The sequence below is a fragment of the Mastomys coucha genome, unplaced genomic scaffold, assembly GCF_008632895.1.
Source record: "Mastomys coucha isolate ucsf_1 unplaced genomic scaffold, UCSF_Mcou_1 pScaffold8, whole genome shotgun sequence".
NCBI lineage: Eukaryota > Metazoa > Chordata > Mammalia > Rodentia > Muridae > Mastomys > Mastomys coucha.
The window spans coordinates 6,900,247-6,916,886 of record NW_022196914.1 but is presented as its reverse complement, the minus strand read 5'-3'; the positions used below and the strand labels follow the sequence as shown (position 1 = coordinate 6,916,886).

The 16,640-nt window shown below is 40.7% G+C and overlaps 1 protein-coding gene across 6 annotated transcripts in view; it reads left to right on the top strand.

Moving 5' to 3' along the window:
- The window catches only part of Rai14 (retinoic acid induced 14), a 134,843-nt gene that overhangs the window by 107,737 nt on the left and 10,466 nt on the right, over window positions 1–16,640 (top strand). For 5 of the 6 annotated variants that reach the window (XM_031360358.1, XM_031360359.1, XM_031360356.1 and 2 more), the window contains 9 exons: window positions 687–751; window positions 4,203–4,260; window positions 5,066–5,136; window positions 7,212–7,318; window positions 8,071–8,249; window positions 8,689–8,717; window positions 9,834–9,920; window positions 11,005–11,091; window positions 15,343–15,397. In XM_031360358.1, the coding sequence (XP_031216218.1) occupies window positions 687–751; window positions 4,203–4,260; window positions 5,066–5,136; window positions 7,212–7,318; window positions 8,071–8,249; window positions 8,689–8,717; window positions 9,834–9,920; window positions 11,005–11,091; window positions 15,343–15,397 (738 nt within the window). The remainder of the gene's footprint in view (window positions 1–686; window positions 752–4,202; window positions 4,261–5,065; window positions 5,137–7,211; window positions 7,319–8,070; window positions 8,250–8,688; window positions 8,718–9,833; window positions 9,921–11,004; window positions 11,092–15,342; window positions 15,398–16,640) is intronic. The other variant, XM_031360360.1, reaches the window with a different exon arrangement.

Genomic DNA, 16,640 nt, shown 5'->3' with positions numbered 1-16,640 from the left:
AGCTAAGGCTGCTGGTGGGAGTGTAGACAAGAAGAGCTACTATGGAAATCAGTGTAGGGATTTCCAAACAAGAACGAACCTGAAGTATCACCTACCACACCAGCCCTGGGCATACACCCAAAAGATTTACCACTGACAAACGTGCACGTCCTTGCTTATTGCTTCTCTAATCACAATAGCAAGGAAATCAAATCAGCCTAAAATGTCCATCAACAGAGAAATTAATAATAAAACTGTCTTGCATATACACAATAGAATTTTATCCACCTGTTTAAAAAAAAAAAAAACCTGAAACTATGAAGCTTGCAGGTAAATATTGTTTTGAAGTAACCCACGCTCAAAAAGGCAAACACCGCATGCTCTCTCATATGTGGATTCTGGCTTCTAATGGTTATCTTGTGGGTATAGGTCATGAAGCTAGAGAGCAGACCTGAGAAAGCAATGAAGAAAGTTGGAAGGATGCTAAAACACATGACACAAAAGTAAAGGGGGAATACTTGATGGGAAAATAAGAAGGAAGAGGAACAGGTCTGGGGGAAATCAACCAAAATTAATATGCAAGAAATGCTATAAGGAAACCAGTTAAAAGAAAATGAAAGTTGTTTTGGGTTTTCGGTCTTTATCTGTTTATTTATTATTTTTAACGTGGCTACTTCCCCCAATGTTTACCCCTTTAATCCATTTAGGTCACAGTGCTTTACATATCGCAGCCAAGAATGGCCACCCGGAATGCATCAAGAAGCTGCTTCAGGTAAGCTGGTAACTGAAGGTTACGGATATGCCACTTGATTTATTTATTTTTAAGTAAAAGGTAATCTTATTTGTGAAAGGAGAAATACCCCTTCTCAGTACACACCCCCTTTGAATACCATCCTAAAGCCCCTGTGGAAAGAGCATCCCACAGCAAGGTTGTCTCCATGGCAACTCTGCTAGACGAGAAGTGGATCCTCACTAAAATTTGAATTGTCTTCCTAGGAATGGCCTTACTACCCCCTTATTTAATTCCTCTTTTCTGAAAGCCGGCTTTCCATGAAGCATGTTCCAAACTGTAGCAAACCCTGGATGCTCTGCAGCATCCTGGCACGCTCTCTGTAAATTGCTCATGGGGTGCAGTCCTTCTGGATAAACAGTTGCAACTAGTCCATCTTGGTGTGTAACTTGATGAGCTTTTAGTTAGTTTTTGGTTCTTGTTTAAGTGCACGGTTTTATTCTTATTTATAATTGTTGGCCTGGCTGGTTTGCTGGCTTTGCCGGGAAGTTTATAATGATCCCATAGGGTGCTGACCTCCGTGAATTTGTAAAGATGTGTATTTCATGAACCAACCCCACAATAGCATCTCTACAGTAATGTCCAGCTGTTGCTAGTCAAAGTGCAAGCTGGCTATTTTCAGGAACAGCCTGGAGCAATAAAATAAGTGTTTGGAGTACTGTCTGTCCTGTCAAACTGTCGTCCTAGCTTTTACAGACACTCTTGGAGACCCAGCATCTTGTTTTTATTTTGGCTTTGAAATTCTAAGGCAAAACAGTGGTCATATCCATCAACTTGCTTCACTGATCAGACCGCTCTTTCCTCTAGCTTTGCACAGTGCCCACTGCTAACCATTCCAGGAGTGCTTAACCTTCACAGGTCTTTGAAGCAAAATTCAGGAAAAACAGATCCGTGTTTGTGTTGTTGACTTAAGAGTTGCTCTTACCTTCTCTAGGATTAGGCCCTCAGGATGAAGGGGGTGAAAATTGAATCTCTTGCCCAGTGTACCCTGTAGCTATACCCCGAGTCCTACCTCAGTTTTTAAAAATATGTTTTAAATTCCCATTCCACTCCAGCTCATGCATCTGGCTTTGATTTTAAGGAAGATTTAACCTGACAAGCTCGAAGTCCTTGTGGGCTAGGACCAGATATTCTAGCCTCTAATGTAATTTTATATCTGGTTATGCAAATGCCTTGGTTTTTCTCTGAAACCTTTGAAGCCTTTAAACAGTTCCTTGTGCCCGTTCTAAAATTAGGCCAGAGCCTTGGTAAGTAGTAACTTGATCTCCATTCTTCTGACCACAGCAGAGTAAGCGTTGCACTTTAAGGTAGCCCGCTCTTTCCTCCTCTGGCTTACACTTCGGAGCATTGTTCTTTCTAGATTACTGTTAGGAATTCAGCCTACCATGGCTTCCTGCGGGCCTGACACTGGGTCCCAGACTTCTCAGACCTCTTGTTTAGCTCCTTGCAAGTACAAAGGAGGCCCCTTTGTCTCTTGCTGTCTTACCCCCAATACCTTCTTCATTTAGTGTTCTCGCTGAGCCTTTGCTCTTGTGCCCTGTGCATTGGTCTCTCTATGCCCTGTCAGTTTGGGGATATTTCTGCTCTCCAGCTGGGACCATGTCCAGCTTCTAGCTCCTTAAGGGAGTTAGGGCAGATAGAACTTGGTAGAGTCCTGCAAATTCAAATGAATGCTCTTCCTTCTCCATGTTAAGTCCTCATACTCTCCCTGTCATCAAGGGCTTCTAGGGTTCTAGACTTGGTGCTAACTGTTAAGTATCTACCAGCAAGCAGAGCAGTTGCTATCTTGGTGGAGTTCACAGTCTAGTTATAAAGGAAAGGACTATCATGTCACAAATTGCAGAGCACTTAGCAGGAAAGTAGTGTTTTCCAGGATAGCCCTCACAGAGAAGGTGATGTATAAACTGAGATCTCCAGTGTACAAAGTACCAGTGGAACACTTTCCAAACAGAACAGGACTTCACAGGATGAGGGGAGGCAAGGTTCTTCTACTGGGAGACAAGTGGAGTCGGGGAGCCCAAGACTGAGTCAGAAGCAGAGAAGTGAGAGACTGGTACAAAATGCAGGTCCCTGTGTGTTGTGATGGCCAAGCAAAGCAATCCTAGGTTCACTGTAGAATTGTGAAGGGCAAATGGTGACTTGTATAGCTTCCTGAGATGGTTCTTTTGTGTAGAGAAGTAGTTAAGAAGAGTCAAAACAAATGAGACCTATTGGAGGCTAGACTAGCTTTTCATTTGCGCTGCCTGGGGCTGTGATGAAGGTAATGAGAAAGAGAAGAAGCTAGCTCTCGTGGACGATTAGGAGAAAGGATCTACAGATGTACTAGGTGAGATACTGGAGGAAGAGGGGGAGGAGAAATCAAAGCTAGTTTGGCTTCTGTCTCATTGCGTAGGTTGACAATGGTGGTTGGTGTTCACAGAGATAGTAAATACTTGGGGAGGGGCAGGCTAGGGATGGAACAGTGGAAAACTTGCCTTTTGGGTGCTTATGGGATGCAAACCAGTGGGTTCTCAAACCAGGGCACTCACAGGTAAGGCTTGTATATGAATAAGAATCCAGGCTCCAACAGGATCAGATCCTGGCTTCACCACTGCCATGATTCGAGCAATTCATTAACTTATTTGTACCTCAGTATCTCCTGAAAATGGCTGCAGGAATAGTTCTCTAACATGGGTTATTGACAGGCTTAAAGCAATTCCTGACCCAGAGCCTGGCACACAATACTTAGATACTTGTCCCTGCTGTTCTTGGGATCTACATTTGCGAGTCACTAACATCTGGATGCAAGTGTAGATAGGATTACCAAGAAGAGATCTTCAGGGAGAGCTTGTATGTTTTGTTAGAGCTGGGCTGGCCAAGGCACTGGCAGGAAGCCACAAGAAGCTGAGCCAGGTAACCAGCCTCAAGGAGGAAGAGGAGAGTGTCTGGGAAGAGGGTAGGCTGCTGCTGGGTGATCCGAGTAGGAACTAAAAGACAACTGGTGACCTTGGCTTGAGCCATCACTATGGAATCCCAAGGGCACGTGCCTGACTGAGCTAGGTAAGGCTCCGGAGCGAGTGGGAGACCAGGAAACCAAGACTGTGTAGGTGACTCAGAGAAAGCTGGTATTAGGAAGCAGGACAGAGAATGAGAGAAGAAATGGGAAAAAAATCTAAGATCCACATAAGAGATTTTGGAGTATGTTAACCAGTGGGGCTGGAGAGATGTTGTAAGGGAAGAACGAATGACCAGAGCAGCAAAGGGTTGACTGTATCTGGGGCCATGATTTTTTGGATATCTGTTTTCCCCCTCATCGAGGACTGTCTTCCCACAGAGCTCCAAAGGTAGAACTTAAGCATGTGTGCCTCCTTCTAAATAATTGCCCCTTGAAAGAGAAAAGTAGACTCAATAGTATTTGTGCATTTACTTTAAGACACTTATTTTTGTCTCACAGTACAAGAGCCCAGCCGAAAGCGTTGACAACTCGGGGAAAACAGCTTTACATTATGCAGGTAATGGTCATTCTCCTGTTTGTCCTCCTTTGCTCTAAGAAAGTATTTAGTTGTCATACCTTCCTGTACACTTCCTGGGGCTCGTTTCTGAAGTTCCTGGCATCCCATTAGACTCAGTTCACAAGTCACACAGATTTATTAAGGCGTGCACCTACAATTAGTTTCCTGCCGTGTAACCAGTTACTGTGGTTAATATATTCAACTCAGGCTGAGAGCACAGCTCAGAGATAAAACACATGCTTAGCATGGACACAGTTCTAGATGTTATTTTATTTTATTTTATTTTATTGGGTTTTTTTTTCAGTTCTAGACTTTTAAATCAATTTAAAATTTCTTTTTAAAGTAGAGAGTTATGAGCACTTACAGGTTTCAAGACTAGAAGTTGCTGGAGTTTTATTGTTTTTTTTTGTTGTTGTTGTTGTTTTGGGTTTTTCAGGGGGTGGGTTGTGGGTGAAGGATCATGGTGAACGCCAATTATATTTGTAAACCTTTAGCTTTACTGTCTATCGCAGTTTCAACTGACAAATGTTGATACTGAATTCATGGGAATAGGGATGGTGGTGATTAAGTACATACTTCATTTTACTTCTAGGTGTAGACAAGCCAAGTGCCATAAGAAGCTAAATCAAATGCTTGCCTATGGGTAACAGGAAGTTCATGGCTGTACCTTTGGCTAAAGCTGAAATTAAGCAGGGTTTTCCCCCCGTTACACGGCCTTTTGCACACCCTTCTTCTGCGCCTTTTCCTTCTTAGACGAGGCAATCTGGGTTGTTTGTGACTGGCTGTGTTGTTTTTCCTTCCTCAGCGGCACAGGGGTGCCTTCAGGCTGTACAGGTCCTCTGCGAACACAAAAGCCCCATAAACCTTAAAGACTTGGTACGTACCAGGTGAACACTAAGAAATGTGGTTGCGGGTTTCAACCAAGACTTTAAAGACCTCAGGAGCAGACAAATTTCTGTTTCTTTTCGACCGGAGTTTTTTTCTGCAAAAATGGTTTTCTGTGTTAATGGTTACTTAGGAATCCCTAAATTAATGTGTGCTTCTTAGAGATGTGCACTTTGATAAGTATATGTCAGTGTTCTGCCATTAACCCAAATACAAATAAAAGTTTGTTTCTCAGTTTATAGAAGTATGTTACCTCTTGTTACTGTGACAAAGTACCCAACAACACCAGCTTAAGAAAGGAGGGATTCATTTTGGTGCGGGAGCATCTTTGGCTCACATTTTAAGGGTGCGGAGCATCCTTGGCTCACACTTTGAGGGTGTGGAGCATCTTTGGCTCACACTTTGAAGGTGCAGAGCATCCTTGGCTCACACTTTGAAGGTGTGGAGCATCTTTGGCTCACACTTCGAAGGTGCAGAGCATCCTTGGCTCACATTTTGAAGGTGCAGAGCATCCTTGGCTCACATTTTGAAGGTGCGGAGCATCATTGGCTCACATTTTGAGGGTGCACAGCATCTTGGCAGGGGAATCACAGCAGCTGCAACTGAAGGGAGCTAGCTACACTGCATCCGTAGTGTAGCATCATGAAGCAAAGGGAGATGAATACTGTTTATCAGCTTGCTTCTTTCTTCTTTTCTCCATTCTAGCCATCCTGGTGGATGGGTCCTTTAGAAAGTCCCTCCCACAGATATCCATCAATGTAATCTCTGTCAGAGATTTCTAGTTAGAATTTCCGTTGTTTTCTTTCTGTGTGTGGGCATCATCTCGGATGACTCCTGGTAGAATTTCCCAACTCTGAAGAAAACTTTTAGTCTCTGTAAGCCTCACTGACCTATTACGAGAATAAATCTTTATGTCTGTGATATGCAGTCCCAGGGTTTAAGAAAATAGTGTAGCCTGAGGATTGATATGCGTCCACTTGCCCCTAATCAAACAAATGCATTTAAACTTTCTGAACCGCAGCACAGGCTAAATCTCTCTATTCCCAACGTCCCCAATTTCCATGTACTCCATAGCCTGAAGCTTATTGAGCCACAGTATGATACCTCAAGTGCAAATGCATTTCACACCCAGGGCTGGAACATATAAGTCAGAGTCATTCATATGGAAAGAAACATACACAAATGGACTTTATATGTAGCCTTGGTCCTAGTTCCGAGTTACTTTTTTATGCAGAGAACCTACACACCCATCTTTAAAATCTGGAACACTTCTACCATTGATTTTTGTTTTGTTCTGTTTTCTGTGTTTTGTGGGGGTTTTGTTTGTTTGGTTTTTTTTTACACGTGTTTATATATAAAAGTTTCACCTGCCTGTATGTATGTGTACCACATGTATGCCTGGTGCCTGCAGAGGTTAGAGGGCATGAGATCCCAGGAACTGGAGTTATAGATGGTTGGTTGTGAGCTGCTACAGCTAAATCCAGGTACTCTGGAAAAGCAGCCAGTACTCTTAACCTAAACCTTTTCTCCAGCCCCAATAATTTTATTTTTTAAAGTTTACATTTAAAATTGTACATGTCTTATTTGTTGGGAGGTATAGCATGCTTGATATTAGGAGGCACTGAGCAGGTCAATTTGTTCTCTCTTTCCTACACGTAGGGGCAGGGGGAGGAAGTTGGGTCTTCGGCAAGAGCAGCACTTGCTCTTAACTGCTGAGCCATTTTTCTCCAGCCCCCACTTACTTCCCTCTTAGCGCTCGTAGTGTGTGGATTCTCCTTCATTCCCAGGCAGAGCCAATGCTAGCCAATGGAAGAAGCAGCCCAAGCGGCTGGGACTTGTAGAGAAAAGATAAAGTCAGTGAAATCGCATACGACAGCTAAAAGTTGTGAAACTGCAAAAGACTTATGCTTAAGGGTAATGGTGGCCTTAAGGAGCCATAGAATATCACAGTGAATGAGAGAGGAGGCAGTACGAGTCAGGACAGAAAATGTGGGAAGGACTAGGGTTTTGCAATCCTGGTGTTTGGGACTGGAGTTCCGATCTGAATGGAGTTTTTCTTCTCCTAGGATGGGAACATACCCCTGCTTGTCGCAGTACAGAATGGCCACAGTGAGGCCTGCCACTTTCTCCTGGATCACGGCGCAGATGTCAATTCCAGGGACAAAAATGGAAGGTACCGCACATAAAGGTGGCAGTCATAACTTCAGTGATATACCTATTTTGTCAAGTGCTATAAAGTGGTTTCCTTTTTATCTTCCTACCTTCCTGGTGATTGAGGATCTGTTTTGACTTTAAAAAAAAAAAATCTTCCAGATCTCCATGGGCAGAACTGCTGGCTAGATCTGCAACGAAACTAATTAAATGTTGAACTGAATTAGCCATTTCCTGTCATTTTTTTTCATCTGAAACAAAACAAAAGTAAATTTATCGAATGCATTGAAAAATAATTTTAAAGCCAAGTATAGTGGCACACGCCTTTAATCCTAGAGACCATAGGCAGGTGATTCTGAGATGAAGGCCAGCCTGCTCAACAGCAAGTTCTGACACAAGGAGAGCTGCATAGAGAAACCCTGACTTGAAACAACAACAATAAAATAATTTTGATAATGTAGGCTCTTTAAAATACGAGACGTGAAAGAATCCAGCCTCCAAGATTAGCTTGGTGTTTGTACCAGTCATAGGAATTCTATTGTATATGTATTCACATGTGGAAAACTGACTGCTATGTAGTGTGGTTTAATGTTTTGATTTAATCCAAAAATACCACCTTATTTCATCTTGACAGTATTCCACTTAATTCCCCAGGGGACTGAAGGTTAATTGTATTTGATCCTTGTTTCCTTGTTTCTTAGTCAATGAGTCCCAGGAAAACATGTCCACCTTTAGCTACTGCTAAACTTAAGTCTCTTTTTTTTTTTCCTCTAGAACTGCTCTCATGCTGGCTTGTGAAACTGGCAGCTCTAACACTGTGGAAGCCTTAATTAAAAAGGGGGCAGACCTGAACCTTGTAGATTCTCTCGGACACAATGCCTTATATTATTCCAAACTCTCGGAAAATGCAGGAATTCAAAGCCTTCTGTTATCAAAAATCTCTCAGGATGCTGGTATGTGAAAGAAAATAGCCAATGTTGTTTCAAATTTATCCACTCGTTTTTCCCAAAAGGATAAAGGAATTTGTGCAATATGATATGTTTTATTATTCTTTTAAACAAATGCTTGAACGTAAAGTTTGAAATGTTGTGTATGGTGATGTGTGTGTCTGTGAGTGTGAGTGTATGTGTTTGTGTGTGTGTGTGTGTATGTGTGTGTGTATCTGTCTGTGTGTGGTTTGTGTTTGTGTGTGGTGTGCGAGTGTGTCTGAGTGTGTGTCTGTGTAAATGTGTGTGTGTGTGTCTATGTGCGGTTTGTGTGTGAGAGTGTTTGTGTATGGTGTATGAGTGTGTGTGTGTGTACACATGTATGTCTATCCACCCAAAATTTGTAAATAGTATGAGTCATCATGATTCTTAGAGTCTTTTTTTTTCTTTCCCCTTTTCTCTTTAGATTTAAGGACTCCAACAAAACCAAAGCAGGTATTTATCTTGTGGGTCAGGTGCTATTTTTTTTTTTAACTTTTGCTCATGTCAATGTGAAAATGTTGGGAGCAAATACTGTGGTTCACGAGGACAGTGATTAAAAACTGGGTTGAAAATACTTAAGGACTGGCATAAGTATTTTAAGGAAAGGATTGTGCAATCGTTGTTACATGGTGGCAAATATTTTCTTAACAATTTTACTATTTGTTTTCAAAAGTTCGTCCTTCATCCTTCCTACCTTTTATTTTTTCAATAAAAATAGTAAGTGTAGTAATACAGACTGGTGTGGAAAATGTTCAATGTGGCTGAATCTTGAAAGTAAATGAAAATATCTTAAATATCACATCCTATGGGTGACTTTATATAGGTCTCTGTGTGTGTGTGTGTGTGTGTGCGTGTGTGCATGTATGTGCATGTGTGCATGTATGTGTATGTGTGCATGAAATGCTAAGGTATTTGAGAAGAATAAGAGACTGGGCTTTTTTATTTTAATCTCAGTTTGTGGTACTGCCATTGGTGTTATACAGAGTAGCGATGAAGATGTTTCCTTATTGGAGCTTTTCCTATAAGCATGTTTGCTCTCTGTGTGTGTCTGGCTGTTTTGTGCACTTATACACTGAGGTTTTTTTAGGCATAGAAAGCATATACTTAACACTGGATTTATTACATGCTAACTGTTGCTTATCAAGACCCTTTGCACACGAGGCTTTCCTTCCCCTCATTCCTTGAAAGTGGGGGTAGGGGGCTTGGATGGAATCCGTGCAGAGGTGCAGACCACTCTGCCTTATGAGGGAAAGCTAACTGTGAATGCATTCTGGGTTCTAAATTATGATAGGCATGCCTTCATCCTTTCCCAGTTCTACGGCCTTAATCCGGTAGTCTTGTCTTTTTTTTTTTCTTTTTTAATATTGCCATGAAAGCATGGGTTGCTGGAAGAGAGCCTAGCACATATGCATGCATGTTCCTTACTGTGCTGCGGGCAGTGTGTTTTGGAGCTTGATGAGTTGACTGTATAACTGTCAGGTTATTCTCATGTGTTTACTGCAGCGACTTGCGCAGACTTTACTAACCTAACTAACCCACCTCCGTTCCTTCGACTGTGATAACTTTCAGCATGACCAAGTCTCTAAAATAAGCTCAGAAAGAAGTGGAACTCCAAAAAAACGCAAAGCTCCACCACCTCCTATCAGTCCTACCCAGGTAAAAAGCAAAAGCAAGTGAATGAGTGAATGAATGAGTAAAGGTCCAAAAGCCGTCGTTCTGTATGTAGGTCCCAAGGGATGTTGTCCTACTGAGCCCTAAATACATAGCCTAAAGCTTCCTTAGGAGCTTTAAATTTCAAGCTATGGGGCTGGTATGTAGCATAATGATAGAGCTCCTGCCGAGTGTGTGCATGACCTGGGTTCAGTCTCCAGAAGAAACACACACCCATACCCACACACGGGGGGGGGGGGGGGGGGGGGGGGTGAGAGAGAGAGAGAGAGAGAAAGAGAGAGAGAGAGAGAGAAAGAGAGAAAGAGAGAGAGAGAGAGAAAGAGAAAGAGAGAAGCACAAATGACAGTGTCAGTTATTAATCTGGAATATTGTAGGTTTTATCTATGTCAAAATTAGAATTTTGTAGTATATATGTATATATATATATATTTTTTTTAAAAGCTCAAGGAAATTTCTCCAAATCTTATGACAGAATTCTTTCCCCAAGATAATCTCAAATGTCGTTAGTTTCTAATATTAACAGCTAGTGAAGACATAAATGATAATGAATTTTAGTTTCTTAAAATGTGGATACAATATATTTGACTTTCTTATATTTATGAGTGGCTAATATTAAAAGGTTTTATCTTTCTGAGTTCATAGTAACAACCTCAGAGGAGCAAGAACAACAACAATGGATGTCAGATTAAAAACAGGATAGGTTTTATTGCAAAGGCAGCATAGGATATAAAGAGGATAATCCATATTTAAGTAGTGGAGAGGTACTTGTAAATATGCTGACATATTCATTAATAATACTGTTCTCAACCCACAGTAGAACTTTATAGATTTTAGAAGCTTATGCTAGCTAATAGATTAATGCCACCTAGTTAATACTCTAACAGCTTCCAGAATTACTTTATTTGACGTAGCTGAAATGCCTTGAGACTCTTACCCTTGAAGTGAATGAAACTATACAAGCCTCCTGTTAGGTTTAGCCATAGGGATTAAAGCATGGATTGTTCAGCACCAGGGAAGACAAGGCTTGGAAGACCCCCTCTTTATTAGTGGTTTTCTTTTTCTTTTTCAGTTGAGTGATGTGTCTTCCCCACGATCGATAACATCTACACCACTTTCGGGAAAGGAATCAGTATTTTTTGCTGAAGTGCCTTTTAAGGTATCCCCCTTTCATGTTGGAGTTTCTTAGCATATTTATGATACCTGATGGCCGTGCTTTAATTTATACAACACCGTGCAAACCGGATTGTACTTCTGAATCTCGATGTCATGACATTTTACCATGAAGAGCCCCTTGATGATTTTTTTTTTTTCTGGCGTGGATACCATAAAATCAGATTAGAAAAATAAATTATATTTACTAATAATTTTCAAATAAGAGGTAAATGCTATTTATGTAAGATCTTGAGGTCATAGAAGCAGAGGGTAAAATGGTGTTTCTTAGAGTTGAAAAGACCGAGAAATTGGGGAGGATGTTGAAGGAAAAAGGGTCTAAACACTCTGTTAGACAACACAGTGACTAACATTCACAGTGTGTCTTCTTCTTTAAAATTATTAAGGGCTAGGAAGATGATTCAGTTGATATAATACTTGCTGAATGAAGAGCTGAGGTCACATCTCCAGAATCCACATAAAGCTGGGTTCAATTATTCCCGGGTCGGCCCTCCTGTCATTCTTAGGATGAGAGGCCCTGTTGCTAACAAAGGGGAAGGCAAGAGGAACACCTAAAGTTGTCAGTCCTGACCTCCGTACTCACCCGTGGATGCATGGATCCATATCCACACGCATACAGCGTATTCACACATGTATGTATAGACAGAAATAATAATTAGTGAGAGGAAGTTTTTGGTAATTTTTCTTAAAGATTTATTTATTTAATTTTATGAGTACACTGTAGCTGTGTTCAGACACACCAGAAGAGGGCACTGGATCCCATTACCGATGGTTGTGAGCCACCATGTGGTTGCTGGGAATTGAACTCGGGACTTCTGGAAGAGCAGTCAGTACTCTTAACTACTGAGCCATCTCTCCAGCCTAGTTTTTGATACTTTTTAACTATAAAAGAAAATACTGGAAACAATGTTAACTCTTCCAGTTTAGCCATTCTTCATCATATAAATCAAGACATCACTATGTACACAATAAATATGTCCAGTGTTTATAAATTAAAATATATTTTTTAATTTTAGAAATTTTAATTTATTTACTTTATGTACATGAGTTTACATGAATAAGTTTGCACCAGTATGTATGCAGTGCCCTCTGAGGCCTGAAGAGGGCATTGGTTTCCCTGGGACTGGAATTATGTAGTCAGTTGTGATAGGTACCTGAGGGCTAGGAATTGAACCCAGGTCCTCTGGTAGAGCAGCCACTGCCTTAACCACTAAGCCATCACTTGAGCCAAAATTAAAAGTCTCAAAAACGGAAGGTGGTATAGTTTACCTACTTCTGGTTGGTAACACCATCGCCTTTATTCTGGAGTATAGATTATTTATAAAATTTCAGTAATATTTTTTACAAAATTCTCCACATGAATTACAGCATCCTGGAGTCAGGCAGTGGTGGCTCACGCCTTTAATCCCAGCACTTGGGAGGCAGAGGCAGGCAGATTTCTGAGTTCAAGGCCAGCCTGGTCTACAGAGTGAGTTCCAGGACAGCCAAGACTACACAGAGAAACCCTGTCTTGAAAAACCTAAAAAAAAAAAGAAAAAGAAAAAGAAATACAGCATCCTGTATTGGTGCTAAGACAGAGAAAGTACATCAGTAGAGACAGATGTGGTAGTGCACACACCTGGAAATACCCAGCTAAGAAAGCAGAGGCACAGAGATCAAAAGTCCAATGCTAACCCAGTAGATAGCAAGTTCAAGGCTAGCCTGAGCTTTGTAAAGTGAGACCCTGTTTTGAAAATATCAGGACCTATGGACTTAGCTCAGTGGTTGTGTTTTTGCCTAATGTGTAGAAGACCCAGACTGTGCCCCTGGTGTGAATATAAAAAAGGCTACCAGTGGGGAAATTTCTGTAATCTGGATGCACACTGTTGTAACGTAGTTAGCAGTCATCCAGTGTGCTGATGGCTCCTCCATCTTGGCAAATGTGTTATGAACACAGATGTTAATGTTAGCAGACACTGGGTAATATGTCTCGTACCTGTTTTTATAAATCTAAAGTTTTCCAGGTGTGAAATATATTTTTTCAGAAAGGAAAAGTAAAAGGTCTGAAGAGGCAGCTCAGTGTCAAGAGTGTGTGTTGCTCTTGTGTGAGGAGACCTCAGTTCCAGGCGGCACCCACAGCAGACAGCTCATGGCTGCCTCTGACTCCAGCTCCAGAGGGTCTGATACCCACTTCTGGCACTTGTACTCACGCATACATGCTTCCCACCCTCACACACATAGTTAAAAACAATCATTAAAAACCGTTCCATAGACAATAGCTTACCTAGACCTGATCTTCTTACTGAGTTGACTTATCCAACCAAAACAATAAGAAAGTGTTTTCTCATGGCTGTGCAAATTCTTTTCCTGACTATAAGAGCAGCATGAATTTATGTTAGAAAGTCCATTAGGCCTTATTCCACCAATTCTGTAAAGTATTTGAAAGGTATTTTAAAGAAGAGAGTGGACCTCAACTACTATGATTGCTTACCTAACAATCACTAGGATGTTGTAGTTTGAACAAAGGAAATTTATAATTATTAAAATGAATCCCTCCTGTATAGCTGGTTGCGTATTTACATCCTCCAACTCAGACTTACTAAAGGTGAATTCTGAGGCCCATTCCCTCACACTGTCATTTCCTTTAGTTTAGACTCTATGAGTAGACTTTTGAGATGAACTCCCACATAGGGAAACACAAGGGAATCCTGATCCTCTGTTAGCATCCTGATGTCCCCTAACATGATTGTAGCTGGAAAGACACAATGCCTTGCAGCCATCGATATCATGAATTGTAGCCTTCAACAGTAAGGCAGGCTCTGGTTCCTAAACCATGTAAAGCAAAGCAAGATTTTTTTTTAAATGGCTGACGTTTAAAGAGACCAAAGGTTGGTGAGCATGCATTATAGTTGAACTACACCTGTTGTTTCCTACAGGTAGGATTATAAAATGCTAGATATTTTGTATGCTTGACAATTTCTTTATAAGTTAAATATGTGCCTACTATATTTATGATCCAGCTCTGTGTGTTTTTCAAACAAAAGAAAAAAAATATTCGTACAAAGTTGGATACTTAGTTGTCCCTGTTTTATTCGCAGTATCTCTAAGCTGAAAATGGTGTGTTATCAGTACCTGAGTGGATACAGCTAATACGATTTATCTGTATGAAAGAGTATCACTCAATGATAACATGCAGAAGAAATGAACTGTGTGGCTTGTAAACAGCACCAGACATAGGAAACCATCATTATGAATAGAAAACAACAAAACAAAACAAAATCAGCTGCACACATACCCTTACTGCATGACAGTCCATTATAGAAAGTGAAAATCTGGGAGTCCTGGCTACCTGGGGACAGCAGGCGGGGATTGGCTGTGATAGGGAAGCATGGGGGATGATTGATGGAAATCTGTGGTTGTCATGGTGCCTCTGTATAGATTTGCTATAATCTCATGAAATTGTCAGCTATCATTTGAGACAGTTTACAGTGCGTGTGTACCTTATACAGCTGAAGAGAAAAGGGCGGGACTATCTTTTATCACATGTCAAAAATAAGCCACTGCATTACCAGAGACCAACTCTGTAGGTTCCTGACATTGTAGCTCACCCAGATGAAGTACAGTGATTTCTGGCAAGGGGTCATGATGTTGAGTGAGATTAAGGAGCCTTGTAGTAGATTAACATACTTTTAGGGACAAACAAAATCTTAAGGGCATCAACCGTCAGTCTAGGACCGTGAAATTTGTTATTCCCTTATAAAACTTTTTCCTCCCTGCAGCTCTTATGTACCTCCATGTTCCTTAAAAGGATTGATATCAGAAACTTTCACAAGCGATAGATGTAAAAAATAAATTCATGTTTAATATAGGACCCAGATAAATACTATTTCTATTTAGTTTTATTATGAAAATAAACTCTGCTATCTCAAGTTTTAGGATATAGTTCAGAAAAGAGCTGCTACATAAATTATAATTTAAAATTATAACTACAGTTTCTAAAAAATTTTGAGAGTATATCCTCTGCAATTTCTGAAATTTTCAAAATAATAGTTTTATAAGTAACTGTCTCTTACTTGCATATATTTTCTTTTACTTGCATATATTTTAACTAACGTTTTTCTGTGAGATTTTCTATCATTTTACTAGTGGATTACCGCGAGTCTTTCGGCAACTCGAAGGAAGTCAGATTGATCCTTAGGTGTATTGAACATGATATTTAGTAGAATTCTTTAATAGCTGTTTTTGTTTCTACACACAGGCTGAGATCAGCTCCATACAAGAAAACAAAGACAGACTAAGCGACAGTACTGCAGGTACGAACAGGAAAAATCACCTTTCCTGTCTTTGACCTCATTTAGTTTCTTACATGTTTACATAAAGAGACCAGAGTCCAGTCAAGCCTTCTGTGTAAGGTGTAAGGTCGTGAGAGCCAGCCCATGCCTGTCACAGGGCTGCCAACAATGCATAGACTGTGCTCTCTCTACTAGGAAGAGCCTCAATTTATATGCTAAAGAATTAAGTTTGGGTGTTAAAAAAAAAAATCTGTCTTCATTTGTCACTAACGATTAGTATTTTCTCTAATTACAAATGCGGCAGTAAATAGTGTTAGCGGAGTAGTGGCAGTGCCAAGGGGACTCACGATTTCCTGCCACCTTGTGATTGTAGACATGTTCAGATACCACTTACTATACCTCCCACTAAAAGTATGGCAGTTGTTGGACCTGCTTTCAATCTTACTATTAAGTGTCAAAAATAGGCTATTAGATTGCTATAGCCTGTGTATTTTATCTTAGGCATTTACGGTTTGGGCATGCAGTCCACAGGTCTCAGGGTCTTGGATTATAGCATCTCACTCTCATTGTACCCAAGCAGCAAGTTATATCAGTCACTAAGACAGAGGGGACTATGTACCTCTGCCACTCCCACAAGCTAACTCTAATGACTGCTCACCATGGGCTCTAGGTAAAGAGAGTGCCAATGAGTCAAATGCAGTCACAATGGCTTCACCAAGATGGGCTAGTCAATTGTGTCTTTTTTTTTTTAAATTATTTTATATATTTTTATTCCAGTCCAGTTGTGTCTTTTAAAGGTCTATCCTAAGACCACAATTCTGAGGCTAGTCTGAGCTATGTAGTAAAACTCTCTTTCTTTCTTAATTTTTTTTTTTTTTGAGCCAAAGTACTTTTTTATTCACTACAGTTAACACACTGGCTTTGTTTCTGAACTAGCATGAATACAATGCTGCATAATCCTTCCTGAATTGTCTGTGTTCATCTGAGATGACTCTTGCTCTTGGATACAGTAAAAAGTAATCATCTTCAGAAGAAACCATTTAAGTGAAAAGCCATACACATTCCTGAGCATGGTGAGCATGGTGGCATACGCCTGAAATTCCAGTGCTCACAAGGCTGAAGCAGAAGGATCTTGAGTTCAGAACCAGTGTGGGCTATATGCTGAGACTGTCTTAAAAAGGGTAGGGCTGGTGGTGCAGAAGCTCTACTTCCTATTTGACGGGCTTCATTTTTTTTTAATGTCTCTAAAGACACAAATAAAAAT